The 16,169-nt window shown below is 40.7% G+C and overlaps 2 protein-coding genes across 3 annotated transcripts; both read left to right on the top strand.

Annotated features, from left to right (window-relative positions):
- Nucleotides 1-1,455: 1,455 nt before the first annotated feature.
- her1 (hairy-related 1) lies at nt 1,456-4,231 on the top strand. 2 transcript variants are annotated; one of them, XM_060863176.1, is made up of 4 exons: nt 1,456-1,613; nt 1,817-1,912; nt 2,390-2,483; nt 3,311-4,231. In XM_060863176.1, exons 1-4 carry the CDS (start codon nt 1,572-1,574, stop codon nt 3,970-3,972), a joined length of 894 nt encoding a protein of 297 aa, XP_060719159.1. In that variant the 5' UTR covers nt 1,456-1,571; the 3' UTR covers nt 3,973-4,231. The 2 variants fall into 2 exon arrangements, with proteins under 2 accessions (XP_060719159.1, XP_060719158.1); XM_060863175.1 differs by having other exon boundaries at nt 3,308-4,231.
- A 2,672-nt stretch (nt 4,232-6,903) lies between these two features.
- Nucleotides 6,904-13,349, top strand: mepcea (methylphosphate capping enzyme a). The gene is made up of 6 exons (XM_060862752.1): nt 6,904-7,250; nt 7,361-7,467; nt 8,484-10,206; nt 11,682-11,900; nt 12,004-12,127; nt 12,360-13,349. The coding sequence occupies exons 3-6, from the start codon at nt 8,521-8,523 to the stop codon at nt 12,410-12,412; spliced, it is 2,082 nt and encodes a 693-aa protein (XP_060718735.1). The 5' UTR covers nt 6,904-7,250; nt 7,361-7,467; nt 8,484-8,520; the 3' UTR covers nt 12,413-13,349.
- The last annotated feature ends 2,820 nt before the right edge of the window (nt 13,350-16,169 follow it).

The raw sequence follows: 16,169 nt of genomic DNA, 5'->3' as shown, positions 1-16,169 counted from the left end.
CTTCTCTGTATCTGACGTCACACGGTCACGGCCAATGGAGCTGAGCTTCTTTATGTGTTTCATGATTCTTCTTTTTCTCACTGAACACGCGGTTAGAGGAAAACAGTTAACGCCGAGCTGGTGTGATGAACCGCCTGAACAACTGGTGTGATGTTAATGTAACAACCACAAGCGGATTCTTCATATAACAACATGCCCTTTATTCCCCTTACACCACAGAAACTTATCAAATGCTTTCAACGATTCATTTAATTATTAAAGCCATATTTTTTTATAGTTAAAGTTCTGTTTAACATATTACTGTGAAACCGCAGAAAACTATTTTAATTTAAATTTGCCCTTTTCACACTGGAGACTCCTTCCATAATTTTATTTTAAATGAATCAACACCTTCTGACCAATCACAATCCAGCACTCAGCAGTACTGTAGTTTGTGTTTTTGTGTATTGTGTGTCTGTAAGACTGGTTTAGGCTTTTCTAATAGATTTATTTATTTAAAACCCAATAAAACAAACCCATATTTAAACACCATTCTATTCGTTTTTGTGAGTGCATGAGTGTGTAAGTGTGTGTAAGAGTGTGTAAGTGTGGGTCATGAACTCTCCGAGGAGGAGTGTGTTGGTTCATGGGGTGTGAAAGACTCAAAACGACCAAATTAGGCTTGTATTCACACTGAGCAATAAAACAGTACAATTTGGCTCATAAAGACATAAGCAGGTTATGACTACATGAAGCATTATAGCAAACACATAACCACTAACTCCAGCGAGGAGGGTTCAGAAAAAGTGAGATGTTTGTTTTTTTCCATCACATAAGCACAGACACATCTTGTTAAAACTATTATCCTTTTTTTATTATTATTATTATTATTTTTGCATTTCTAACTCTCAAAAAACAGCTACTTCTTTAGATACACACGTTTTTGACGCATATCCCAGTGTGAATAAGTTACAGCTTGAGACTAAATGGAGATATAAAGTTCAGTAACCCTAACACTTCGTCTACATTCCTACATTCAGTGTAATTAAAAGCGTCATCATTGATGCTGGTAAATTTGTTTTTTTTTTCATCGACGTTAAAAAGTTTTAGTATTAAAACCTGTTGAAAGAAAACAACATTTAAAAAACATTTTTATATTGATCCAAGGTTTATTTATCCATTTATTATTAAGTTAATTATCAGTATGTTATTGGCTAGTTGTCATTGTGTAACACACCATCACCAGACCATCGGAGGGTTCAACAAGTTCCAGTCTGTTTCTATAAATACTTTCGCTTAAAATCTTTTAGTTTTATATATAAGTATATAATCAGGAGAATCTTCATCTTTCTTGCATTCGGAGGTGTCATTAACGTCTCTAACACCTTTCCACCAATCAGGATGAAGAAGGTGCCACATATTCCCTATAAATAAGACGCGCGCCTCTCAGTTCAGCTCACAGTTTCTTCACGGCGATACCCGGGACTTTAAAACGATTAGTTATTATATATAATTTTAACAATTTTACCCTCGATCGGTTTCTTACAAGCATTGGGGTTGTTTAAGTTTGAGGAAAGGATATTAACGTAACCATGGGGACTCCGAAAGTGCCAAACCGCAGAGCATCTAAAAGAGTGAGTAACTTTACTAGTGTTTTATATCTTCTTGCATTTTATTCCTGCGTTTTGTGCTTTTCTCTGAATATAACGGTGCAGTAGTAAGATAAGAAGTTTGTACAAATGATGTGCTAGATTTGATGTTGTAGTTTGTTATTAAAACGTTGCATTAAGTTCGATTTTTATCCATGTTTAATGATCAGTTTTATTGACTTTTTTAGGTCCTGAAACCGGTGATTGAGAAGAAAAGGAGAGATCGGATTAATCAGCGTTTAGATGAACTGAGAACTTTACTGCTGGACAACACGCTCGACTCGGTACTGACAAACAGATAGAGTATTATTTAAATTTTTCTTCATTACACACAAGAAAACAGCAATACTGTGTGTGTGTGTGTGTGTGTGTGTGAGTGTGTATGTGTGTGTGTGCGCATGCGAGAGAGAGAAAGAGAGAGAGAGTAACGTTTGTATAGTGAATTTTTACTCGTCTGTATGTCTATATATCGGTTGTACGTTTATTTTAGTAACTTTATTTAATAATAATAATAATAATAATAATAATAATAATAATAAACGCCACTTAGCATTAGTGGATACGGATTAAGCCGTAATAAAGTGTCTCAGAACAGAAGTTTATTGTGATAGCATTTATAGCTGATAATTGGTAGAAATCTGGTGGCTCTTTGCTTAAAGCTTATCAGCGTTATCATGTAAACAGATCTGATCAGTTAGTACATCATTGGCTGAGGCTAGTGAACTTGGATCATTTAAAGGATTTTGTGTGTTCTTTTACAGAGATTACAAAACCCTAAACTGGAAAAAGCAGAGATTTTGGAACTCACTGTGGAGTACATCAGGAAAAAAGCAACAAACACAAAAGAAAATGCTGGTAAAGTTTCTAAATATTTTTTTTCCAATTAAAAAAACTTTATTATGCGTTTATTATCTAGCTCCAAATCCATATTTCACATAAAGAATAAGTCTCATCACTGCTTTTATTCAGGTCTTACTCAGCTGACCTTTCTCTGGTTTAACTATTGTTATACAGTCTGTGTCTTGTTTTTAGTTTTTCTTTCTAATATTAGTTGTGTGCTCTGTCCCTAACTGGACATATTGTGCCATTACTTAATACAAGAGGGTACAAACTGAATCAGAACCAAAATAACAGTAAAATCTTTATTATAATGAAGCATGAAGTAAATTTTTATGATAAACACATTTATATTATTTTGAAGTATTTTTATATAAAGTCTCTAAACCTAAATAAAATGTGACTCTATCTGTAAGCAGCTACTCAGAAGAGATTGTGTGTAGCCAATAAATACACAACCATAAACAGGCCACATTAGTTGTTGGCCACTTTGTCATTTATGAAATCTTTATAATAATCAGTTTATCAGTATCTAATTCACATTCATTTTCTTGTCCGATTCTTTTCTCTGTCTAATCCCACATTTCCCCCAACACACCTTTTCTGTTTTTCTTTCCTGAACTCATTTTCTGTCTGTCTGACACATCACACCTGAATACCACCATTCCTTCATCTGTCTCTTTTGTCCTTCACTCGTTTTTTCTTTGCCTGTATTCTACACAAACAACTGGAACTTTCAACTCAAAATCACTTTCTATTTCTGAAACATTTACTCCTTGACTCCTCCTGTTTCCTCTTTTTCTCCTCCTCTCTCTTTCATTTTCTTTGCTCACACTAATCAGCAGATTGTAACAGAGAGCCGGGTGATCGGGTTGCCCCTGCACAGACTGCTGGGAGACCCCGTGTGCCAGTCACAGGGCTCCATGACGGCCCTAATGTCCACGCTCATGCCCCCTCCAGCCCTCTCTACACCGCTGGCTTCCAGGAGTGCATCTCTCGCCTGACCAACTTCATCGAGTGTGTGGATCTGTCGCAGCGGGAGAATTTTATCCAGGGCCTTCGGCATCACCTGCAGTCGCATACTGATGCCTTGTCACATATCAGAGGACATGGGCAGACTCACACCTGGGTCACAGGTGACGTCCGAGCAAGTACAGAGCCTTTTGGGTTTGCTAACGGGCTGTACCCCAATTCCTTTGTCCTGCATCACCCATATCCATCTCCTCCATACTCACTGTCTCCTCCTCCATCGCCCTGCTACTCCTCCTCTCCGACATACCTCTCTGTTCCCTGCCACTTCCACTTCCCTTCATCTGTCTCTCCTCTGTCTGACTCCTCCTCATCCTCCTCATCTTTCACCACGTCCACTCCAGCAGTCTCGGCGAGCTTAGCTTCAGCAACCCAGGCTCCTCCACGACCTCTGACCCCACACTACATCTCAGCCCAGCGGACTCCAAGGCGAGAACTCTTCCCAAGTTACACGCACGCCATCTGGAGGCCGTGGTGATCCCCCTCTCCCTCTAACACACACACACACAGGACTACTTTCATAAATGCACCATGGCTGTGAATTATTTGAATTCCTTTCACTGGGGCTGCGTCTCATTTCACTGCTGAGGTGGTGGTGGGACTGAGGTGAGGAAGATGCTTTTCTTTCTCAGCTCTGAATCGATGTTATGAAATTTCTGTGCAGATAATTTTAGCTGTTTGTCTTTTCTTGCTCTTGACATTCCTCTTCTCACTGAGTGTATCTATCCATTCCTATTTCCCTCTGTATTGTATACAGATCCTCTAAATATATTTATTTTTCTGTGTATGTAAATAGATGTAAATTAATTGTAAATTTTTCAACTAATAAAGCTATAATTTTGTTATGTATAGTTAAGAGTGTCGTGGCTGCTGATATGAACTGATTTGTGCTGAATGTTTAGATTTGAAAGGTCCTTAAAGGATCTTTAGTTTGTATCTCTGTGAGAAGTTACTAGAAAAACCTACACTGAGATATTGCACATTGAGGCTTAGTGTTTTTTTCTGTGCTTTTTCTTGAATGTCCATAAACTCTGTCAATGTTTATAGCGTTATTACAGAAAGAATGGATAAAAATAAAGCTTGAAGAGAGTTAAAGCTTTAGCTCCCCCTGCTGGGGGAAATAGCTCACTGTACCTGTTTCTCGTTTGTCTCTTGGTTATAATGAATTATTAATGTTCGTGTATGTCCACGCAAGTTTAGGGACTTATTTGTGGAAAACGAACAGTACTGAAGTCCTAAATGATGTAATTCTTCTTCTTCTTCTTTCGGCTTTTCCCTTCAGGGGTCGCCACAGCGAATCATCTCTCTCCACCTAACCCTATCTTCTGCATCCTCAACACTTGCACCCACTAGCTTCAAATCCTCATTAATTACATCCATATACCTCCTCTTTGGCCTTAGACATTAAGACTAGAAGACAATTCCCCTGCCTACATGAAGCTGTGAGACTTCACTGTAGTTATATAATGAAATCCAAATGAATCAAGATTGTAGCTCTAGTGATTGAGTAAATTAATTAAAACTATATTCAACTGATTTTTTATTATTATTTATAAACCCTGAAAAAAATCAAATATTGCACCTTTAATCGACTACATTATACCAGCTTATGTGTATTAAACATCTAAATAAAATATATCAATCCACATCCTACTGCTAGAATACAGTACACATGGTGTCATTGAAAGCACTGCAGTGATCATTGTTCTGTAAGTGACTGTTTATTGTTTCAGGAAGATTTTCTAACCCTATTTTAGTTAGACAAGAAGATGATATAATATAACAGTAGGGTGTCTTATCTAAAATTAGAATCTAACTAGAGCACTTGGCCTCTTGTAGTCAATCACATTTAACCTCAGATGGACCTGCTAATGTTAGTTTCCAGGCTGATGACAGTATAACATTCATCGCAGTGCCTGTAATCCATGCAGCACGAGCGACACTAAGAACTGAGTACATTCCCAAACCTGGGTTGTTCTGATTTTTCTGCTCTAACACATCCGATTGAACTCTCCAGTTCATCACAGAATCAGAATCAGAATCAGGCCAAGTGTGTTGACACACACAAGGAATTTAGTTCCAGCTGTTTGTGACTCTCAAAATTACAGAATAAATAATAAATAACACTATACTATACAATACACACATAAATAACACTATACTATACAATACACACATAAATAACACTATACTATACAATACACACATAAATAACACTATACTATACAATACACACATAAATAACACTATACTATACAATACACACATAAATAACACTATACTATACAATACACACATAAATAACACTATACTATACAATACACACATAAATAACACTATACTATACAATACACACATAAATAACACTATACTATACAATACACACATAAATAACACTATACAATACAAGACAATACAGATGATGTGAGACAATATAGACAGAATGAGTATTAAATATGAATACAGAATATATGACAGATCGGTTATGTACATAAAGTGTGAGAAGTGCATGATAGTGCAAATAACAGTATTGCGTAATAATATGCTTTTTGTACAATATACAGCAGCAGTAGTGTGTGTAACATATAGGGATGATGTGATGACTGACAGTCATGAGATAGAGCATGTTTAGTCAGAGGAGGGAAATGACCAAGGATGGATTATCTAGGCAGGGCATTAGGGGGAATGATGAAGACTAAGGAGATCCACTGACATACAATATGTACATTTTGACCTGAGTATGTGCTTGTGCATAGATTTTATCCCAATGCCAGAGGTAGTACACATTCCAGCAGCAGGAAGGAGGGGACATTTCCCATAATGCTGTGAGGCTTTATCCATCACACATGTGGTGTGTGTGTGTGTGTGTGTGTGTGTGTGTGTGTGTGTAGGGGACCCTTCATGATTATATCATCTGGTTCATTAAACATATTTCAGGATTAATACAATGACTGTAGCCGGAAAGTGCACAAAAATAACCGAACAAAAACAATATATATCAGCACCCTTGTCTCTGAACAAGCCTTATAATCCACCTGATGTGTTGTGTTTGGTGCTGGGAGGTTAGTAAGGCTGTCCTTTGCCTGTCAGGAAGTGGGAAACAACATCAAACCAAAACAATTCCCAGTCCCAGTAATCCAATTTAATGTATGTTTTTGCACCAAGCACTAATTATGAAGCGAGATTTACGCCCTGGTTTTAGATCCACATTTTTACTAAAGAGGAAACGGAGTTTTAGTGTTTTGTTTAGGCATCTATATAGACAACTAAAAAACGAAAAATAAGCTGGCTCCGCCTTACGGTTGACCTGATTTGCGCGAAAACTGCTCCTCGGCTATTTATTGGCTACGCTGTCTGTCCATCATGGCGCGCGAGGGCTCTCAGACTATATAAGTCACAAGAACCCCCGCTTGCCACAGCGAGAATCTGCAGCTGAAAGTTGTGTCGTTGGTTCGCTCGGAGTTTAAGGCGAAAAATCACATTAACTGTGGTTAATATATATATTATTAACTATTCACACCTTCACATAGAGCCACCAGTTCCATAAGTGTACAGATAATTAGGCCTTGTGTTCTGAGTGTCTCCTGAATCCTCCTGTTTGTGTAGTATGACGTTAGCCACCGTGCTAACCGAGAGTTACCTCAGTGACGGTTAGCTGCTCGAGCTGAAACGACACTTACCACATTGTCAAGGCTCTTTTTCCCCTTTTTTATTCCGGTTTCGCTTTAAAGAGCGCTTTTTATCTACGCAGGACTGGTCAGTTATAATTTATTTATCTATTATTATTATTGTTGTTTATTATTGTTGTTTATTGTTGTTGTTGTTGTTGTTGTTATTTAACCCCTCCTCTTTTTGGTCGACTTGAGCTTGGTGTTGGTGGCTTATGAATTATTCATGAGCGCGAGGAGAATGTGACGCTGGGAGGCGGGGTTTCATGCGCAGGGAGGCGGAGTCACACGACAGGAAAATAAAGGTAAGGTGAAGGGAAGGTTTTTTTTTCCTCTGACACGTGACGATAAATGATTATTTTATTCAGAAGTATGTTTTGTTAATAAATACACGTTGCATTAAAATATGTGAAAAAATCAGCATATTTGTATAATTGTGTATGTGTACTGTGTGTGTGTGTACTTGTGTGTGTGTGTGTGTACGTGTGTGTGTGTACGTGTGTGTGTGTGTGTACTTGTGTGTGTGTGTGTGTGTACTTGTGTGTGTGTGTGTGTGTGTACTTGTGTGTGTGTGTGTGTGTACTTGTGTGTGTGTGTGTGTGTACTTGTGTGTGTGTGTGTGTGTGTGTACTTGTGTGTGTGTGTGTGTGTGTGTACTTGTGTGTGTGTGTGTGTACTTGTGTGTGTGTGCACTGTGTGTGTGTGCACTGTGTGTGTGTGCACTGTGTGTGTGTGCACTGTGTGTGTGTGCACTGTGTGTGTGTGTGCACTGTGTGTGTGTGTGTGCACTGTGTGTGTGTGTATACTGTGTGTGTGTGTATACTGTGTGTGTGTGTGTATGCGCACTGTGTGTGTGTGTGTATGCGCACTGTGTGTGTGTGTGTATGCGCACTGTGTGTGTGTGTGTATGCGCACTGTGTGTGTGTGTGTATGCGCACTGTGTGTGTGTGTGTATGCGCACTGTGTGTGTGTGTGTATGCGCACTGTGTGTGTGTGTGTATGCGCACTGTGTGTGTGTGTGTATGCGCACTGTGTGTGTGTGTGTATGCGCACTGTGTGTGTGTGTATGCGCACTGTGTGTGTGTGTGTATGCGCACTGTGTGTGTGTGTGTATGCGCACTGTGTGTGTGTGTGTATGCGCACTGTGTGTGTGTGTGTATGCGCACTGTGTGTGTGTGTGTGTATGCGCACTGTGTGTGTGTGTGTATGCGCACTGTGTGTGTGTGTATGCGCACTGTGTGTGTGTGTATGCGCACTGTGTGTGTGTGTATGCGCACTGTGTGTGTGTCTCATGCTGCTGGTTTTCTTCTGATTGTTCCAGGTCCTTCGATGCGCTCCAACACTGCACTGATTAGAAGATGATAGAAATGTCAGTTGATAAAGAGACTGTTTTACCGAATGAACAGCCTGTGTATCCATTTGTACCCCAACAACAGCCAGAACTTTCAGAAAATTGTACTGAAAATTCTCAGCAGCCTGCTGAAATGATCACGCTTACGAAGGAAGATTGCACTTGTAACCTTGCTGAGGAGAACGGAAACAAAATGGCCATCAAGGACGACGTAGTCACCGCATCAGACTCTGTGACACAAAACCAAGATGGCGTCCAGAATCCTAAACCCCATCAGCAGAGACCCAACAAACGTCGGAGTACGATAAGCAGTGGATTTAAGCATCCCGTGTTTGGGAAACGTCGCCGCCATGCCAACTCAGAGAGCGAGTCTGTCCTGCCCACCAACTTCCTGCTGGGCGGGAACATCTTTGACCCGCTCAACCTCAACAGCTTATTAGACGAGGAGGTGAACAGGGCTTTGAACGCAGAGACGCCAAAATCTTCTCCGCTGCCAGCTAAAAGCCTGGATCCTGTCGAGATCCTGATTCCAAGGGACATCACAGACCCGCTGAACCTGAACGGCTGCACCAGAGGGGACACAGGTATTGTTCTTACTCCTTTTAAAAGCGGTGGGGGACGAAGGAGACACCGGAACCGGCATCATGGAGGGATAGCAGCAAGAGGAGGTGTAGGAAGAGAAAGAGAAGTTGTGGTAGGAGGTTTAGAAGGAACAGGAAGTGTAGATAGCTTAGGAGGAGGTGAAAGGGTGGACTTAGAGCTCAACCAATCAGAAAGCTGTTTAGTGTCAGAATCCACATTAGCACCTTCAGGGATTAATCTTCAGAACAGTCCGGATTCCAGCGCGCTTATAAAAGATGAAGCAACCGAGTCCAACTTTCCTCCAAAACAGGAAGTTCATGAGGAAAAAGACAGCACACAGACTCCTGTGACACACACGTCACACCGGCAACGCAAACGGAGGCGCAGCAGCAGCAGGTCAGAGAACACCGGCGGCCCAAATTGGTATAAGAACCGAATGACCGAGCTGGATTCGGCACAGCAACCTCCACCCAACCAGAGGGGGCAGCCGAGGAACAACCACAAACTGAACCCAAGAAACTGCAATCAGCAAAAAGCAAACCAGCAGCAGAAGAAGTTTCAGTATGGAAACTACAACCAGTACTATGGTTACAGAAACCCGGGCGCCAGCGAGGATGTGAGGATCCGGGTCTTTAAACCAGAATGGTTCCAAGGGAAGGAAGTCCTGGATTTAGGCTGTAACACTGGTCACATGACTCTTACTATAGCTAAAATCTGGCGACCGGCACGCATTGTCGGTTTGGATATCGACGGAGCGTTGATCCATGCAGCGAAACAAAACATCCGGCATTATCTCTCGGAAGTGCACATGCTCCAGGCGAGAAAAGAGCGGAACGAGGACGATACAGCCAACGATAAACTGGAAAAGACAAAGATAGGAGAAGAAGAGGACAAGGACAAAGAGACACAATCTGAAGGTACTGAAGAGAAAGACAGATCAGAGGAGGGAGAGGATCAGATTGACCAGATCAACCAATCTGTATCATCCAAAAGGAATTGTTTATTTCCTGTTTCTCTTTGTGTCTCCCGAGGACCAATCGCCGCTCCTCCTTTCCCCAACACATCCACACTACCTCCTGGGAATTTTCCCTCCAACGTCACTTTTGTAAGGGTAAGATCTTCATCAGACGCTAACATATGACGTGTCACACTTATGACGTCACAATGCAGGAAGATAATTTCTGTGTAAATGTTATTTCATGTGGGGGTCACGGTGTCTTAGTGGTTAGCACGTTCGCCTCACACCTCCAGGGTTGGGGGTTCGATTCCCGCCTCCACCTTGTGTGTGTGGAGTTTGCATGTTCTCCCCGTGCCTCGGGGGTTTCCTCCGGGTACTCCGGTTTCCTCCCCCGGTCCAAAGACATGCATGGTAGGTTGATTGGCATCTCTGGAAAATTGTCTGTAGTGTGTGATTGCATGAGTGTGTGTGTGTGTGTGTGTGTGTGTGCCCTGTGATGGGTTGGCACTCCGTCCATGGTGTATCCTGCCTTGATGCCCGATGACACCTGAGATAGTCACAGGCTCCCCGTGACCTGAGGTAGTTCAGATAAGCGGTAGAAGATGAATGAATGAGTGAATGTTATTTCATGTCCTTCACTTCATGTTATTTATCAGTTCCTTCTGAATGTCAGTCTGCTTTGAAGCGATCGTGTCTGTAAATCATCAGAGCTACAGAACCTGTGTGCTGAACTTCAGACATAATGGATTCTGTCACCGTGGTTATGATTTGCTTACGACAGACTGGTTACGTAAATGAGTTTTTAGGCTGTAAGGGTTGGTGAGAGGACGTTGGGGCGGGTCAGTTCCTGGGTCAGTTCATGTGTTCATGCCCTTGAAGGTAACAGTTTTGCAGAAGTTTCTTCAACATAAGCACCAAGTTGTATATAAAACCATTTTATTCTACATGTAACATTGAGAATCATTCATACTGTTAGCGATTTGATGCTAAATCTAGCACAGTGCATTCTGTTTTGCTGAGGACATGATTAAGATTGTGTGTTAACAGTGAGGATACACACACACACACACACACGGTGCAAAGTCTTTAATAATGTAGACTGAAGATTATAGGGATTAGTGTCTGATCAGTGATTGATTATGAAAGTGTGTGTGTGAGAGAGAAAACACCTGAGGGACTCTCCATGACCTGCTGTACTTTCTTTTTGACTCCTTATTCTTTCCTTCCCCTTGCTGTGTGAAAACACTTTCTTTATTCAGTCCACGTTTGTGTAATAACATTTTCACCATTATATATGATTATAATGCAAAATATCCACAGTACAACTGAATAACTACATAAACGCCGTCATGTAAAGTTTACTGTGAAGTGTGTGTGTGTGTGTGTGTGTGTGTGTGTGTGTGTGTGTGTGATAGGTAACTGAACAAAATTGAATGTGTGGACACTAAAGCACTGTGTCTATAACTCACCAGTTTAAAGAACTGTTCAGTGTTTCATGAAGTGCTCTCTCCCTCTCTGTCTGTCTCTCTTTCTCTCTCTCTCTCTCTCTCTCTCTCTCTCTCTCTCTCTCTCTCTCTCTCTCTCTCTCTCTCTCTCTCTCTCTCTCTCTCTCTCTCTCTCTCTCTCAGGGGAACTATGTTTTGGACAGTGATGTGTTGTTAGAGACTCAGCGTGAGGAGTTCGATGTGATTCTGTGTCTGAGTGTCACCAAGTGGATTCACCTGAACTGGGGTGACATTGGGCTTAGACGCTTCTTCCATCGTGTGTATCGTCACCTTCGCCCCGGTGGCCTCTTCATCCTCGAACCCCAGCCCTGGAGCTCCTACAGCAAGAGGAAGAAGCTGACGGTACGTAACCACAGACTGTGTGAATCAGTGACTCGCTGACTGCCAGCAGATTTGTCTTGTTCTTGCACTTCATTAAGAGTTTCTTTTTTTCCCCCCAACGCAGGAGACAATCTATAAAAACTATTTCAGCATCCAGCTGAAGCCGGAGCAGTTCTCCTCCTTCCTGACCAGCGAGGTGGGGTTCTCCAGCTACGAGCTCCTAGGAACTCCTAACAGTTCATCACGAGGTCAGTGACTCTTTGTATGTGTATCTTTAAATATACCATGATGAATATGCAAACACCATGATCTTCAGTCATGACTGGTTCAGAGGTGTAGAGCATTGAGTGACATTTCAGTGAGAATTAAACAGAAAGCTGGTGGGATTGTTGTGGGCAGGACTGTGGTGTGTTTATGGTCTCGTTCTGTTTATGGTCTCAAATTTATAACAAATCTATTAAATGAAAATATTTCTTTCAGGTTTTCAGAGAGCGATCTACCTGTTTTACAAAGGCCCTGCTCCTCGACAGTGAATGTGTGTGTGTGTGTGTGTGTTCTCCACACCCTTGAGCTTGAGGAAGCTGTTCTGTTAAACACTTTCATCACTTCCTCCTGAGCCACAAACAGACTGAGACTGAAACATGATTTTTGTGGGGAAAAAAATGCAAAAGATTTTGTGGAGTTTTTTTTTTTTTTTTTGCTTCTTTTTGTTTTTTTTCCCTCTTACGAGTTTAATATTTGGTTGTTTTGATGCGTTGGCTGTAAGAAGGTTCAAGGTTTGTGCTGATCATCAGTCACTCGTTGTATCCTCAGATCTTTGGCTCTGTTTTAGATAATAAACCTCCTCTTGGACTCTGGCACTTTCTGTTCCTTTTAAAGACTAAACAAATGTATAATTTCACCCTCATGATCAGTGACCAAATGTTTCCCAGTTAACAGTAACATCACTGAGTGATCAGGAGCCACTTTCTGGTGTCATCCTGTTTCATCCAGCTCTTTTGATCTAAATGTTTGATCTCAAACCACAAACAGCTTGAAAGATTTTTTCCCACTTTGTTACAGAATCAGAACTTGCAAAGTCTCAACCTCCATCATGTCATTTAATGGATCAGTTCATTTAAAAAAACAGGTTCTTTTCCTACATGTTTATTCCTCTTCACAGACGAGGATTAAAATCGAGTCTGTTAAAACACTGAGCGTATAAATGGATGTGATTGCAGAAGAGAAATGTAGTGTGGAAAACCCCCCCCCCCCCTTTTTTTTTTTGGTCTTCAACCTGACATGACGAGTCTCTGAGATCAGAATAAAAACCAGGGAGACGGGACGAAACTCCTCGTCTTTTCTCTCCTACTCAAGTTACTTTGAGTCTTTAAGCGAGGTATTAAATCCTTAATGGATCAGTTGAATGTTGTATTAAAGCTATAAATCACATCATTGTAATACTGGATAATAAACTGAATTTTGATTCAAGACGTCTGATTTCTTCTTCTGTTAATAAGACGTTTACTCCCTTACGTCCTTTTCCCCTGTGGGTGAAACCTTCATGATGAAGATGATGGTTAAGGATTCACACTTTATTCATTCATTCATTCATTCATTCATCTTCTACCGCTTATCTGAACTACCTCGGGTCACGGGGAGCCTGTGCCTATCTCAGGCATCATCGGGCATCAAGGCAGGATACACCCTGGACAGAGTGAAAACCCATCACAGGGCGCACACACACACACACACACACACTCATTCACACAATCACACACTACGGACAATTTTCCAGAGATGCCAATCAACCTACCATGCATGTCTTTGGACCGGGGGAGGAAACCGGAGTACCCGGAGGAAACCCCCGAGGCACGGGGAGAACATGCAAACTCCACACACACAAGGTGGAGGCGGGAATCGAACCCCCAACCCTGGAGGTGTGAGGAGAACGTGCTAACCACTAAGACACCGTGACCCCACACACTTTATTTAGATTTTTATTATTTATGTGCAGAATAACTTTAGTAGTTCACATGAAGAAAACAAAAGTTTGCAGATGATATTTAAAGTGTGTAATGAATCTGGAGCTGTAGGATGATGTGGTGATGAGATTCGGATTTAACTTCATTATTTTTTGCTGTAAAATATAAATGGTTTAATTCCAGTTGTCACTTGTTCCTCTTCATGATTTAATGTAACTCTATAGCAGAATTACACATGAGTCAGAACACACTAACCTTCACACCACGCACCATTTTATATATCTATAGATTTATTAACAATGTACAGCAACGCTTTTTCAATGCTAAACTGCGCATGCGCAATCTGATGATGATGATGATGATGATGATGATTTTCCTTTTCCACCATAAGCGCTTTGACATCTATAACCCCATAAGTTCTCAGTAGATGACACTAATGGCTTTAGTGGTAATGTCTTCACCTCAGTACAGAAGTGTGTCTTTGTCCTTTGGGTTTTATTGGTTCTGTTTATTTAGAATCTTGAACGTTCTGTAGCGATCTGTTCTCTACACTGTGCTATTGTAACCACACGATGTCGCTGTTTCACACAAAACCCCAACATTGTGGTTTAGAGATCAATATTCAATTCAATTTTATTTTATTTGTATAGCACTTTTAACAATAGACCTTGTCTCAAAGAAGCTTTATACAGAACATAAACATAATAAAAAATTATATTATACAAATATTAATATCAGACATATTTAATTGTGTTTGTGTTTATCCCCAATGAACAAGTCTGAGGTGACTCAGGTGACTGTGGGGAGGAAAAACTCCCTTAGATGGTAAAGGAAGAAACCTTGAGAGGAACCAGACTCAAAGGGGAACCTCATCCTCATCTGGGTGACACTGGGGGTGTGATTATAAATATACAGTCTGATAAATGTTGTGTTGATGAGGAGGTTGTTGTCCTCAAAGACCACATGGAGTTGCGTCTCTGATTAGAATGTCTGAATTTTTCATGAAACAGTCCAACTGGAGCTGGAACATCTCTAGATGTCTCAGGATCCACACAGGGTCGGTCTCATCTCAGTGAGACACAGAAGACAATCAGAGCTGCTACAATGTCTGGATGCCTCGTGATGAATAGAAAGAGAGAAGCAGTGCAGAGGAATTAATGTAGCTGCTGTTCATAATATTAACAAGTACTAGATTATAATGTGCATTTGGTCAGATGTAATAATGCACAATATTATGGGATGTATTATGTGTACGTCTGACTAAAGAGATGAGTTTTTAATCTACATTTAAACTGGGAAAGTGTGTCTGAGCCCCGAACACTATCAGGAAGACTGTTCCAGAGTTTGGGAGCTAAATAAGAAAACGCTCTACCACCTTTAGTAGACTTAGATATTCTGGGAACTACCAGAAGTCCTGAGTTTTGTGATCTCAGAGAGCGTGAAGGATTGTAACGTGTTAGAAGACTAGTTAGATACATGGGAGCTAAACCATTAAGAGCCTTGTACGTAAGTAGCAGCAGTTTGTAATCAATTCTAAACTTAACAGGTAGCCAGTGTAGAGATGATAAAATTGGGGTTATATGGTCATACTTTCTTGTCCTAGTGAGAACTCTGGCAGCTGCATTTTGGACTAACTGTAGCCTATTTATTAAAGATGCAGGACAACCACCTAGTAATGCATTACAATAGTCCAGTCTAGAGGTCATGAAAGCATGAACTAGCTTCTCAGCATCAGATACAGACAGGATGTTTCTTAATGTGTCCGTTTCTACAGTTTAATATAAAAGGAGCTACAAAAAAGTAGGTTTTTATTTCTAATAGGTTCTAAAAAGCCTAAAGACACCAAAGATGTTTGGAAAAGAAGAAAAACAAGAAAAGGAAGATGATAACCTGCAAATAAATCCACAACAAAATCTATTAAATAAAGTTTTATTGTTAAATTTTTTTACAAGAATATAAACTACATCAATAAAAATATAGATAAATATAAATATAGAATTATATACATAAGGTTTCCAAATTTACAAAGGGCACAAATTAACATCCAACCCAAATACACAAAGTCAGTCTGTAATAATAAACTTCACAGGAAATGTTTCTGATCTCTGGAGCTGATCCGGCTTTTAGAAACAATCATTCATTCATTCATCTTCTACCGCTTATCCGAACTACCTCAGGTCACGGGGAGCCTGTGACTATCTCAGGCGTCATCGGGCATCAAGGCAGGATACACCCTGGACGGAGTGCCAACCCAGCACAGGGCCTTTGTGTGTGTGTGTGTGCGAGATGTGTTTGAGATATGTCTGATATGTGTGTGTGCAAGATG

Source organism: Tachysurus vachellii, chromosome 26 (assembly GCF_030014155.1).
Source record: "Tachysurus vachellii isolate PV-2020 chromosome 26, HZAU_Pvac_v1, whole genome shotgun sequence".
Classification (NCBI taxonomy): domain Eukaryota; kingdom Metazoa; phylum Chordata; class Actinopteri; order Siluriformes; family Bagridae; genus Tachysurus; species Tachysurus vachellii.
This window is presented reverse-complemented; position numbering and strand designations above follow the sequence as displayed.

Excerpts from the sequence above, each read along its gene's own strand:
- mepcea (XM_060862752.1), top strand. The coding sequence starts at position 8,521 with ATGATAGAAATGTCAGTTGATAAAGAGACTGTTTTACCGAATGAACAG. Across the intron at positions 10,207-11,681 it reads CCAACGTCACTTTTGTAAGG|GGGAACTATGTTTTGGACAG; the intron begins GTAAGATCTTCA and ends TCTCTCTCTCAG. Across the intron at positions 12,128-12,359 it reads TCCTAACAGTTCATCACGAG|GTTTTCAGAGAGCGATCTAC; the intron begins GTCAGTGACTCT and ends TATTTCTTTCAG.
- her1 (XM_060863175.1), top strand. The coding sequence starts at position 1,572 with ATGGGGACTCCGAAAGTGCCAAACCGCAGAGCATCTAAAAGA. Across the intron at positions 1,614-1,816 it reads ACCGCAGAGCATCTAAAAGA|GTCCTGAAACCGGTGATTGA; the intron begins GTGAGTAACTTT and ends TGACTTTTTTAG. Across the intron at positions 1,913-2,389 it reads TGGACAACACGCTCGACTCG|AGATTACAAAACCCTAAACT; the intron begins GTACTGACAAAC and ends GTTCTTTTACAG.